Genomic DNA, 13,323 nt, shown 5'->3' with positions numbered 1-13,323 from the left:
GTGGACAGCCTCGCTGCCTCTGCACCTGGTCCCAGCTACTCCAGAGCCCTCCCCTCAGGCCAGGCCCCGCAGTGAATGCGGGACAGGTTATTCCCTGGTGCGTGTCGTCTTGCTGGTCTGCTCTCAGGTCCCGTGTGGCCCACAGTGGGGGCTCCTCTCTTTGTCCTGAAGGACAGGACACTGTACTGGACATTGGTGGGCAAAGACAGACCCTCCAGAGCAGGGAGCTGTTTACCCTGGGGCTCTCCCTCGACAGGTCCCACTGGCCATCTGGGACCCCACCATCTGGGAAGCATGGCCCGGGAAAACTGAAGGCCTCTGGACACCCCCTTCCTTACCAGTAGCACACGCTGCAGAAGATCATGGTGGCAATGACACTGAAGGGGAGCACGTGCAGCACGTAGGCTAGCAGCATCTCACTTCTGGTACAGGCCATCCTCGCTCTCCTGATCGCTGACGGCTCGCAACACAGGAACTGGGCATGGGAGGCAGGTTGCAAAACAGCCGGTCACCACACAGCTGGAGGAGGTGGGGTGCTAGCCCAGGCTGAACTTGAGATCTATCAGCACTGGATGGTGAGGACCAGCTGGGGCCCCCTAGTCATGGAGAAAAGGAACCTGACATCCATAGAACTATAAATACCCCCACCCCAGAAATCCACACTCTACCTGAATTACAATAGGATTACAAAAGCTGTCACAATTCATTTCCGTCTCTCTAAAGTGGGGGGGAGGGGTGTCACCAATTCAAGAACACACACGCAAAAGGGACACAAATGAGTGACGTGAGGCACTCTGTCCTCTTTTCTTGCAGGGTGTTGGCACAGAACATCAGGCAACTAGGTATTGCTTCTGGACTCCCACTGAGTTTGAAAACCAGGTGTTGGCTGTCCTAAAATAGGCTCCAAAAAGAACGTTAACAGTGCAAAGTTGGCCAGGCATCCGGGCCCCCATGGGCTGTGCCTCCTAATGGATAAGAGAAGATACCAGGGCTGATCTTCTAAAAACCCTGCCCAAACTCTGCTGCATCGTCTCCTCATAACTTCATGCTTCCCGGGATCCTCAGAGACGCTCAGGGAGATCCACTTGGTGAGCTAATTCCCACTAAGGTGTTACTAATTCACGAGTTACCTTGTCCCAGAGAGAGAACCTGGAGGGGGCCAGGTTGAGCTCAGAGAAATACCCCTATAATGGTGGAGTCTTGCAAGGTGTTGGCTGGAGAAAGGAGATATTCAGGGAGAGAGAAGCTCCCCCGACCCCGGGGGCCCACCTCCTGGGCAGGGCACTCACACAAGTTCACAGCGTTGAGCATGCCTGTGTACGGGATGGCACCCACAAACTGGTACAGGAGACCCACACGGTCCTGGATGGCACCCTTTAGCACGTCGTTCTGGACCCGTAGAAGGAAGAAAACGATGAACAAACCCACGATCAGATTCTGAGTGAGACGCATAGTCACCGCCAGCTTATTTCTCATTAAGTTTCTCGTCACTCTCCTGAAAGCCAAACAACCCCGTTTTAATTGCTTTATTTTAATGGGTGGATGTCTACCTATCTAAAATGGGGTGAGGCTCTTACCTCAAGAGAACACACAGTTTAGAAAGGGCTCCAGGAGAATCTTTGGTTTTGAAAGGAATCACTGGTAATGTTTTCAGGTGTTTTGTTCTTTCAATATCCTCCAAGGTTTTACGATACATTGCTGATTCTTTGTAGGCAGATTCAATCATCTGGACTCTCTTGTAGGTTTCTATTTCCCGTTCTTTGTTTTGGGTATCCACTGATGTCAGGTCCACTGAAATTTTTTTCCCACAAAAAAATGACCCATGTGTTTTTAAATGCACATACATACACAGTGACTAATATATGTTCCATCATTGATTTAGGAGTGCTAACCATAATACCTCATCTCATCAAAATAATACCTGTTGTTAATCCCCACCTATAAAATCAGAATATTTTAAAGCTACCACAGCAGGGCCATGAAGATCCTGATAGGCCTGTCTGGGAGAATTCAGAAGTTCAGCTAATTTTTCTTTGACAAATTAGAAGTGCACCATTTCAAGAGAGATCCCCAGGACTTTCCTTGTGGCACAATGGTTATGAATCCACCTGCCAGTGCAGGGGACACGGGTTCAAGGCCTAGTCCAGGAAGATCCCACATGCCGCAGAGCAACTAAACCTGTGCACCACAACTACTGAGCCCGCGTGCCACAACTACTGAAGCCCATGTGCCTAGAGCCTGTGCTCCACAACAAGAGAAGCCACTGCAATGAGAAGCGCACGCACCGCAACTAGGGAAAGCCCGCGCACAGCAACTAAGACCCAACGCAGCCAAAAATAAATAAATAAAATAAATAAATTTATTTTTTTTTAAAGTGAAGAATAGTGGTAAAATGTTTAAAAAAAAAAAAAAAGAGATCCCCCACCTCATTCTGATAGGTCATCTATGGCAAGTTAATTGGCTCGGCCAAATTAATTTTTTGAAGAGTAAAAACACCAAAACAAAAGGAGAAATAAAACCCACTTGTGCTGGTGTCATCTAGGCAGAAATCTGAGATGATAAAGTTTAAAAAACATATATGATGGGGACTATAAAAGAAAAACTTACCATAAAAATCAAAAGGGTTTGAATGTTCGGGACAAGGGTAACTGCAGCCACTGAAGAAATCAAGCATTTCCACCGGTGTCCCGCAGAAAACCAGCTCTCCGCAGCTCAGAATGGCAATTTTATCAAAGAGCTGATTGAACGACAGACAGTGTTAGTGTCTGTCCTTTTCCATCCTTATGGAAAAGAAGTCTCAAGTAGTCAGTCCTTTGACTGTCTCAGCCATACATCAGTACTCTTACTGCGGCCATCAGAACCTCTCAAAATGCGTCCCTCTTCATTCCAGCCTGGGTTGCCACTGTGGGTCCTGCTGCCTCCCAGCCTGCACCCAGCATCATGTCTAGGATAGAGGACAGCTCATGGAACTGGTCAGAGGACCTATAGGTTTGAGGCCCCGCTGTGCCCCGGAATGAGTGACCTTGGACCGAAAAAATTTTTTCAAATCTCAGATCCTCATCTATAAAAGGCAAATAATAGCTCCCTAAAAGGATCCTAGGAGATTAAGGTGAGATTTTTGGGGAAGGAAACCTATATGATTTGGTGGAAAAACACAGACTTGAAAGCCAACTGGAATATGAATGCCAATTCCAGCTTTTTATTAACTGTGACATTGGCTCAATTTTGGATCATTTCTAAGTCTCACTCTTCCCCTCTGTAAAGTGAAAATGCTGGTACCCACCTCATAGGGTTGTTGTGTGGATTAAAAGAGCTAGTGTATAGAAGGTGTTTGGTACATGATAGGTGCTAAAAGAACTGAGTTTCCATCCTTGGCCCTTCCCATCAGGATTGCTCTGGTTTAAGTACTAATCTCTACTCCGAGATCCCAAGCCTGGCACACCTATACCCACCCTGGATGAGCTGAGCTGGAACAACAGACATCCCCCTCACCTGGAAGAGCTTGGAGCGGGGCTGGTGGATAGTAAGGATCACGATGCGGCCCCTGCGAGCCAGCTTTGCTATGAGGACAACGATCTGATTTGCAGTCACGCAGTCCAGGCCTGTGGTTGGCTCATCAAAAAGCATGACCTCTGCGGCAAAGGAAGGTCAGACATCTGAGTCACTGCCGAGCCTGGGCTCTGTGCTCTAGCCTCAGAAATTTGAACAGTTCCTTGTTGAGCTGTCTTATCCCATCCAAACAGTGTGCAGTGAGCAGTACTTTAGCCTGAGCCCAGGAGAAAGCACCTGACCTGGAAGGGCCCAACTCCCAGCTCCAGAGCACATCCCAGCCTGAATCCTTGAAGGGACAAGGCAGCAACCACGTCAGGCCTCTCGTGTGGCACTATAGACTGTTTGGGCTCCATCCAGGGGACCCTAACAGGGAACGAGGGCTGGCAGGCTGGCACCCAGGCTGAGAGGAGGCTGGTTAAAAAGGCAAAATCTCACAACATGGATAGACCTAGAGATTATCACAGTAAGAGAAGTAAGTCCAACAGAGAAAGACAAATATGATATCACTTATATGTGGAATCTAAAATATGACATAAATGAACTTATCTACGAAACAGACTCACAGACATAGAGAACAGACTCGTGGTTGTCAAGGGAGAGGGGGAGTAGGGGAGGGTGGATCGGGAATTTGGGATTAGCAGGTGCAAACTATTATACATAGGATGGATAAACAACAAGGTCCTACTGTAGAGCACAGGGAACCATATTCAGTATCCTGTGATAAACCCTAACGGAAAAGAATGTGAAAAACAATGTGTATATATGTGTGTGTGTGTGTACATATAACTGAATCACTTTGCTGTATAGCAGAAATTAACACAACATTGTAAATCAACTATACTTGAATAAATTTTTTAAAAAGACATAATGTCACTTCATGTCTAGCACTTTCCAATACCAACCGCGTCTTTGCACTGCAGAAAACTCTGACCTGTGAAACAAAGTCCGAGATGGGACAGGCATTTGGATTCTTTAGAGGGTTTAACTGTAGCTTATTTCTACCCAAAAGGTACAGGGTACTTTTTGTACCCTGTTCTTAAGAACATCCCTCTTATTTGTTCTGAAGAGCAGGCAGTCTTGGTCTACCCCAATGTGAAGAAAGTATCCAAATGTATCATGTCCTCTTCCAAGTGTATGTAAGTGGCAAGGTTTCCCCAGACAGTGGGGAGAATGAAGCCAGGCAGGAGAGGCAGGTGACTGGCTACCCCATCTTGATAGCCCCTCCTTCCAATATATATATACTTTCTCATGTATCACTTAAAATCCTATTTTAATTCCTGCCGTTTCATAAATACTTCTAGTCACAGCAGAACTCACTGGCTTTCCAGAGTAGACACGGTGGTGCTGCTCTAGTAAGAAGTAAGGAGGGACAGGGCATTCATGGAAGACCCTAACTGAACCTTAACACAAACGCAGTGCTTCCAAGTCCAACAGCTCTTTTGTACATGGGTGATGGAATCGCATCAGGAACTACTTAGATTTCCAAAGAAACTGGGTCCCCAGTTTGAGAAACCTCAGTGACTTCAGTTCCCAACCAACCAAGCCCTTTCCAAATGGAGACTGTGAAGAAAGGGCTGAAAATGTCTGCAGACACATGGAAGATGACAGGCAGCAGCCAGTAGCAGTTCTGGGTCCCACTTACTGGGATCCTGGAGGAGCTGGGCTGCGATGGAGACCCGGCGCCTCTCACCATGGGAAATTCCCCCAAAGCTGTAGTTGCCAATCAGTCGATCTGCCACGTGGCTCAGACTCAGCTCTGCCATGACTGCCTCCACCTGTAAGAGACACAATGTCCAGGAAGGCTGGTCACTGCTGGGCTGTGTCCCAATTCATGGGCTGAGGATGGCAGGGGAGAGGCAACACACTTCCCTTGAGTGCTTGGGCCACTTCCAGACTCACCACATCCTAGGGAAAGCACGCCTATTACAAGAGAATCCAATTTGGTTTAAATCACAATATATGTATCAGATTAAAATAAATAATATTGACATAAATTTTTTTTTCAGAAGTTCTTACAGCAACAAAAAACTGCTTCAACTTGCTTCAGGGAAAGTCAGCAGGAAACGATGCAGAATTTGTTGGACTCCTGTTTTAAGATGCTACAGTCAGTCCAGCCCATAGAGAAACCCCCCCCCAAGGCATAGTTACGATATAGCTTATTTTTTTAGTCTTTGGTTTTTGAAACTTTATTATAATAAATGTTTTACATGTAAAAAAAATCAATTTGGTTTGAACTAAACCTGGCTTCCCCTATGTAACCCAAATAAGTCCTGGAGTCCCATGTGGCCCAATCTCACTGTGGTTTTGCATCAAATATAATCCAGCTATCAAAAGTAATTAAAAATAAAGCCAATCTTTATTGGAATCTCTTTAAGGACTTTAAAAGGAACCCAGTTTATAACTTACACACTTTTAAAAATTTCCTTTTCCCTAATTCTCCTCACTCTGCTTATCTTATACCCTTCAGCTCCCTGAAATCCTCTGCTTACTACTCAACTCCCCAAAACAATCAGCACTAAAAAAAAATTCTTTACTGACTCTCTAATCAAGAAGTTGGCCTTTTCCCTCCCTCTCCCTCTTTCCTTCCTTAGCTTATCTCCCCACCAGAGGCCCTTTCAAAAATCTCTATTTCTGGTCCTCCCCTGACTGAGTACCCCTATCTGCATTAGGCCCTGGGGAAAGCAGAGAGAAAGAGACTGGGAATACTTATATATATGATAATGAGTTTTGTTCCCATACATCTCTAATGAGATTGTGTTTCTTTTATAATGAAAAAAAGAGGACTTCCCTGGTGGTGCAGTGGTTAAGAATCCGCCTGCCAATGCAGGGGACACGGGTTCGATCCCTGGTCCGGGAAGATCCCACATGCCGCGGAGCAACTAAGCCCGTGCACTACAACTGCTGAGCCTGTGCTCTAGAGCCCGCGAGCCACAACTACTGAGCCTGCGAGCCACAACTACTGAAGCCCGTGCCCCTAGAGCCCGTGGTCCACAAGAGAAGCCACCACAATGAGAAGCCCGCGCACCACAACAAAGAGTAGCCCCCGCTCACCGCAACTAGAGAAAGCCCACGTGCAGCAACGAAGACCCAATGCAGCCAAAAATAAATAAATAAATAATTTTTAAAAAATACCCTATTAAAAAATAACAACAACAGCAAACTAAACTGGAGTAAAGGAGGGGATGATTTATGGAACAAAGTTCCAGAGGAGACAGGGAGTGGGATCAATAGATGATGCTTTTGACCAAAAGAAAGGGATACACCTGAAATAGATACAAAGGAATAAGGAGGAGGTTAGAAATGCATATGTAAACCAATATGACTGATTGTCTCTTCTTGCCATCAGAGTGGAAGGATTCTGGAATTGAGCTTCACTTGACATGGCAAGGTTTATGTGTTCACCAGCCAGGGTAGATTCCTGAGTGTCCCTTTCATCTGCTCTGCAACAGCAAGAAAGGAGTAAACTTGCCCCTCCTGGCTCAGAAGCAATGGACAGGGGAGACATTTACTTCATCTGTTTCAGATGTCTCTGGCTAGAAGCCTCTCCCATGTTTTGCAAACACTGCTGGGAATAGAATTCACAGAGTCTTGGAAGGGACCACTGGGATCATCAATCCTCTCCATGCTATGTGATTTCACATAAACGGATTCATTCCTCACATCAGCTCCAGGAGAGATGCATTATTACTCTATCTATTATAGAACAGAAAACAGACCCTCAGACAGGTTCATAGATTACCCAAGGTCACACCATTAGCAAATGGCAGAGCTGGGACTGAGAGTAAACTGTGTGGGTTCTCGAGTGGTCCAAGAAGCACAAGGGAGGACAAAGCCTGCCACATCAATCATGGCTTTATGTTCAGGTTCGCAGAGGACAAAAGCAGATCTGCTGCACTCTCTGCTCTGTTATCACAGGCACTTCCTTCTCCCTAAACTACTTTGTCGGGATTTTACATCCTGTGGACTGGATTTGCTCAGAAAGTACTCTCAAGCAGGGAGAGCTTTATGATAGGAAACTTTGCAGGACACTTAGGGGCTGCCAGTGCCAGGGAGAGGGACCATTCACATGGGGAAAATTTGCCATCAACCAACTTCAGGTACCTTGAATTTTCTAAATATTTGTGCAAATATGTGCATTTTCAGGGGAAAAGGTTCGGTGGCTTTCTCAGATTCTCTCCCTGGGGTATGGGATGTAAATGGATCACTACCTCAAAAGAATCTGCTTATGACTTCATTTCTCCAACCCAAATACCAATGAGATCCTCTCCTACCCATTTTAGACACAAAAATACTAAAGCAGGCAGACAGGAAGCCTACATAGGGGCTCACCTGTCACTCACTGTCAGGGCAGCTAAGTCATGTGAAGATGCCTGTGCCTCCCCGTGGGCCAAATTCCGACCTCTGTCTTCTCAGACCACAGTGAGGCCCAGGGAGGCATGATGGAGCCAGAGCACCTGGGTCCATGTCCCAGCTCTGCCAGTCTGAGGTGTGGGATCTTGATATCCTTGGGGGTCAGTTTCTTGATCTGAAAGTTGGAGATAACGCCTCCCTCATAGAGCTGATGCCAGAATGAAATGAGATGTGTGTGAACAAGGCCTGATGGATGCCAGCCACATACAAGAGCCCAGAGAATAAGCTGGTAGAATAGCAAGAACCTCGCAATGTCTTCTGAGCACTCTAAGGTAACCTCTAGGTAGGAACAGGGCTAGTCCTCACTCTGTGGGGCTAATGGTCTTTCTTGAAGTTTCCTCTGGAGTGAAAGCTATGCTCCAACACGTCCAGGACTCTGAAACAGAAGAATGCCCTTTCCTGACTTGGCATGACAACAAACAAGCCTGCTGGTACTCTGGACACAGTTCAGACCTGGCTGCACTGGCCAAGCCCTGTCTGAGAGTCCAGCACCAGGGACAAAGAGGAGTAACTCCCTGGTGACAGGCTCTGAGGTGCCTGATAAAAAGGGAGTAACCTACTGCCCCTTCAGCTGAGATGGAGGATTCCCTTGGAGCCTCAATGGCATTAAAGGAAGGCTAGCTTTGGAGCCTGAAGTGCAGATGTAATTTGTGTGCCCAGGAGGAACCTTCACTGAGGCCTCAGAGTGGTGAAGCCTCTGAGGCAGATGTCACCAGTGATCTCCGGCACCTCTGAGAGCCAGTTTCCCAGAGAACTGTGCCTGCTTCGCAGGTGGCACGTTGACCTGTCCTTGGTTGTATGTTTCCAGCCCAGACAGAAACGGGGCAATGTTTCCAGGTAAGGCCCCTGTGAGTTTACTCGCAGCCTCTTCCAAATCAGGTCCACTTAAAGAAACAGATTGGAACTTAGAGTTGACAATTCAATAGTTCCTCCTTCCCCAACTGAATCCAGTTTGGATGAGGCACATTCAAGTCGCCTCAAAGAAAGTTGAGAAAAATCTCAACAGGGCTGCAGGGCAACGCACAGTGAGGAAAATAGCCATATCTGTTCAAACACAGAGCTCTCAGGACAGCGCCACCCAACAGAAATATCACGCAAGCCACATTTAGAATCGAAATATTTCAGTGGCCACATTTTAGAGAGTGGAAAGAAACAGATGAAATGAATTTTAGTGGTATAATTTCTTTAACCCAATACAACCAAAATATTTCCATTTTGACCAACAATCAATATCTTAAAAGTTGTTAATGAGATATTTCACATTCTGTGGTTCCAGACTAAGTTCCTGAAATCTGGTGTGTATTTTACACTCACAGCACATCTCAAGTAGGTCTAGTCAGTTTCAAGTGCCCCAAAGCCACCTGTGACTAGCGGCTGCCAGCGCAGCCCTTGACTCTTAAAGGGTGAAGAGCGAAGGGGAGGAAGGGGCAAGCGGAGGGACGAGGGGGTGCAAAGCCACAGCGGGGTGATCCCTTGGGTGGCCCCGGGGCGGTACCCACCTTTTTCTGGAAGAAGACCTGGGAGCCGCCGTGGATGGCCAGCAGCGCCGTGTAGCACAGCGTCTCGAGGACCGTGAGGCTGCTCAGCAGAGTGTCGCTCTGCAGGGGAGGGATGTGTCAGCAGCCCCCTCGCTGGCTGCGGGGCCAGCGGGCAGCCGGGCAGGGGCCGGGGACGCGCGCACCTGCAGGATGTAGGAGAAGCAGTCCTGGAACTGCTCCCTGCGCAGCGCCCGGCCGTTCAGGAACACGTACCCGAGCAGGGTCCCCGTGCGCCGCCGCCTCCCGGACATGGCGTCCAGCAGGGTGGTTTTCCCCGAGCCTGGGAGGCGACAAGAGAAGGTCCTGGAGGAGGCCCTGCACAAGGCCTCGCGGGAACTTCCCGAGACCCTCGGTGAACCCGCGGTCCAGCCCTGACTTGTTCTCTCTTTGGCCTCATGGGACAAGCTCATGGCTGGAATGAGTCCTTCCAGCTTGTCTCCTCAATGAGAGGGGACAAGCTGTTTCTCTCCTCCACGTCAGCGCTGGAGGAGCTTTGTCCTCCTGTTTGTTTGTTTTTAAAGCTGCTTGAGGCTGAAAAAGAAAATACAGGATCAGAATAAAAGGAAAACCAGGGTTCTTGGAAACTTTTGGATCCTAGGACATCTGAATTTGTTTCTGTGACCCCCTGGGATCCTCTGGTGGTTCCTGAATGTAGGCGACACCGTCCAGAGCCTCGCTGACTTAATCAAGTGTGGTCTGAGGCCGAACAGCCTCAGCTCCACCTGAGAGCTTTTGCTAGAAATGCAGCCTCTCAGGCCCCAACTCCTAACCCGGATTCTGCTTTTTACAAGATCCCTGGGTAGTTCTCATGCATATTAGAGTTTGAGAAGCACTAGCTTAGCGAGTCCTTTGGTTAAAACCAAGTTGGCCTCAGCCTACGCTGAGAGCTTTGGCATAATAACCCAGCTGGCTGTCGCTAAGAACTTGCCCACAGAGGAGATGGGATTAACTAACTGCCCTGTGCTGAGGTGACTGGAGGGTGAGGTTTCTCCTGGTTTGCTTTTTCTAGGGTTAGAGAGATCCTTCAGGGCAGGACACCAGCTGGCCCTTCCCAGACACAAGCTTACATGGGCCCAGAGAGTTAATGGAGGCAGGAACAGGAGTCACCAGGCCTTTCCTGACCAAGGCTTCTAAGCAGTTAGAATGAGTAACAGGAAACAGGCAGGAGGCTCTGGGCTGTCTGAGAAGATGGCAATAGAATTCTACTGAGGATGTGATGACTTGTGCAAAACCAAAGAAAAGATCTTTTGTTCAAATATTTTAAAGAAACCGCTGGTTGCTCTGAGGGGTGCAAAGATGTATAAGCCAAGCTCCTGGAGCAGTGGTTTTCTTATCTAACCCATGACTGACACAGCTCAGAGTCAGCCCCACGATGTTCAGGTAGAGGTCAGCGTGGGGAAGGGAGCAGAGTTTTTGTAAAGAAACAAAATGTGACTTCACTGGGGTTGTCTTTCAAAATGTGCTCTGCAGTGTCCCAGTCATGATATTAAGCCTTGTCTGTGGTTCTTCTAACTTCTAACGTAGCCTCCCTAGCCTTACATTTCTGGGGTCCAATCGCAACTCTGACAGACCTTCCAAAGAGCCTGTAACCTGGATTCCAGTTCCACCACTATCTCAAAACTAGCCTCCTTCTTTGTTGCCAAATCCAGTAGATGCTTCTCTGTATGTTGTTTGACTTCCCAGCAGCAGTTGATACTGTTGCTTGCCCTTCTCTGTAAATCTCTCTCCCTTGGCCTTGATGCCACCTCATCCTCTTGGTTTAATCCTGCTGGTCTGGCTGCTCCTTCTCAGCCTCTTGTGGGTGACCCTCAGGGTTCCTCTCATGTCACACATCCTCACTGCGCAACAGTGAGCACCAACTTGCTAGACAGCATGTGAGGGAGCCACTTTGGAAGTAGCTTCTCCAGCCCCATTCAAGCCTTCAGATGACTGCAGCCCCAGCTGACATCTGACTACCACCTCATGAGGGACCCCAAACAGAAGCATCCAACCAAGGCACTTCCAAATTTCTGACTTGTAGAAACTCTGAGAGATAATTAATGATTTTTATTAAGTCACTTAGTTTGGGGATCCTTTTTTAAACATAGAAAAAGGTAACTAATATTATCCTTTTTTGAACATGTGTCAAATACCTATTAACTCATTAATGAGGGTACCAGCAGGTTGACCAAAAAGGATTCATATCCTCATTCAAAAAAGGATATAAGGGACTTCCCTAGTGGCGCAGTGGTTAAGAATCCACCTGCCATTGCAGGGGACATGGGTTCAATCCCTGATCCTGGAAGATCCCACATGCCGTGGAGCAACTAAGCCCGTGTGCCACAACTACTGAGCCCACACACTGCAACTACTGAAGCCCACACGCTCTAGGGCCCGCATGCTACAACTACTGAGCCTGCATGCCTAGAGCCTGTGCTCTACAACAAGAGAAGCCACTGCAATGAGTAGCCCGCTCACCACAGCAAAGAGTAGCCCCCGCTTGCCGCAAGTAGAGAAAGCCCATGTGCAGCAACAAAGATCCAATGCAGCCAGAAAAAAAAAAAAAAGGATATAAGAAACTAGTATGTACAAGTAGTGGAGAAAAGAAGATTGGAATAAGTGGCAAAGTTAGATGCAAAAATGGTTAATGCCCTAGGATGTGACACCAAAGGGACGGGTAACAAAAGAAAAAGTAGAGAAACTGGACTTCATGAAAATTTTAAACTTATGTTTTTCAACCAAAGACACTATCCACAGTACAAAAAGGCAGCCCACAGAATGAGAGGAAAATATTTGCAAACCTTATATCTGATAAAGGATTAATATCCAGAATATATAGAGAGAACTTCTAAAACTCAACAATGACAACAACAACAGAAAACAAACAAGCCAGTTCAAGATTGGTTAAAGGACTTGAATAGACATTTCTCCAAAGAAGATACACAGATGGCCAATGAGCACATGAAAAAATGTTCAACATTACTAATCATTAGGGAAATATAAATGAAAACTACAATGAGATACTACCTCATACCCAACAGCTACAATTAAAAAAATAGAAAATAACAAGTGTTGGTTAGGATGCGGAAAAACTGGAACCTTTGTGCACTATTGCTGGGAATATAAAATAGTATAGCCACTGTGGAAAAGAGTATAGAGGTTCTAAATAAATTAAAAATAGAATTACCATATGATCCAGCAATTCCACTTCTGGATATATACTCCAAAGAACTGAAAACAAGGTCTTGAAGATATTTGTACACCCTTGTTCATAGCAGCGTTACTCACAATAACTAAAATGTGGAAGCAATCAAAGTGTCCATTAATGGATGAATGGATAAGCAAACTATGTCTCTACATACAATGGAATATTACTCAGCCTTAAAAATGAAGGAAATTTTGCAATATGCTGCAACATGGGTGAACAATGAAGACATTATAAGTGAAATAAGCCAGTTAAAAAAGATAAATACTGTATGATTCCATGTATATGAGGTACTTTGAGTAGTCAAAATCATAAAAGCACAAAGTGTAATGGTGGTTGCCAGGGGCTGAGAAAATGACAGAAGGGGAGTTATTATTTAATAAGAATAGTTTCGGGACTTCCTTGGCGGCACAGTGGTTAAGAATCTGCCTACCAGTGCAGGGGACACGGGTTGGATCCCTGGCCCGGGAAGATCCCACATGCCGCAGGGCAGCTGAGCCCGTGCACCACAGCTACTGAGCCTGCACTCTAGAGCCCACAAGCCACAACTACTGAGCCCATACACCACAACTACTGAAGCCTGTGCACTCTAGGCCCCGCATGCTGCAACTACTGAAGCCCACGCGCCTACAGCCCGTG

The 13,323-nt window shown here is 46.9% G+C and overlaps 1 protein-coding gene across 1 annotated transcript in view; it reads right to left on the bottom strand.

Moving 5' to 3' along the window:
- The window catches only part of ABCG5 (ATP binding cassette subfamily G member 5), a 35,554-nt gene that overhangs the window by 16,647 nt on the left and 5,584 nt on the right, over positions 1-13,323 (bottom strand). The window contains 9 exon segments of the mRNA XM_022573951.3: positions 339-419; positions 421-475; positions 1,290-1,495; positions 1,578-1,791; positions 2,608-2,737; positions 3,493-3,632; positions 5,195-5,327; positions 9,462-9,560; positions 9,644-9,780. Of these exon segments, the coding sequence (XP_022429659.2) occupies positions 339-419; positions 421-475; positions 1,290-1,495; positions 1,578-1,791; positions 2,608-2,737; positions 3,493-3,632; positions 5,195-5,327; positions 9,462-9,560; positions 9,644-9,780 (1,195 nt within the window).

The sequence above is a fragment of the Delphinapterus leucas genome, chromosome 13 (genome assembly GCF_059928025.1).
Source record: "Delphinapterus leucas isolate spDelLeu-1000000601 "Yukka" chromosome 13, BTC_Dleu_Yukka2, whole genome shotgun sequence".
In the NCBI taxonomy this organism is placed as follows: Eukaryota; Metazoa; Chordata; class Mammalia; order Artiodactyla; family Monodontidae; genus Delphinapterus; species Delphinapterus leucas.
Note: the sequence above shows the minus strand (reverse complement) of the source record. Positions and strands in the feature narration are given on the sequence as shown.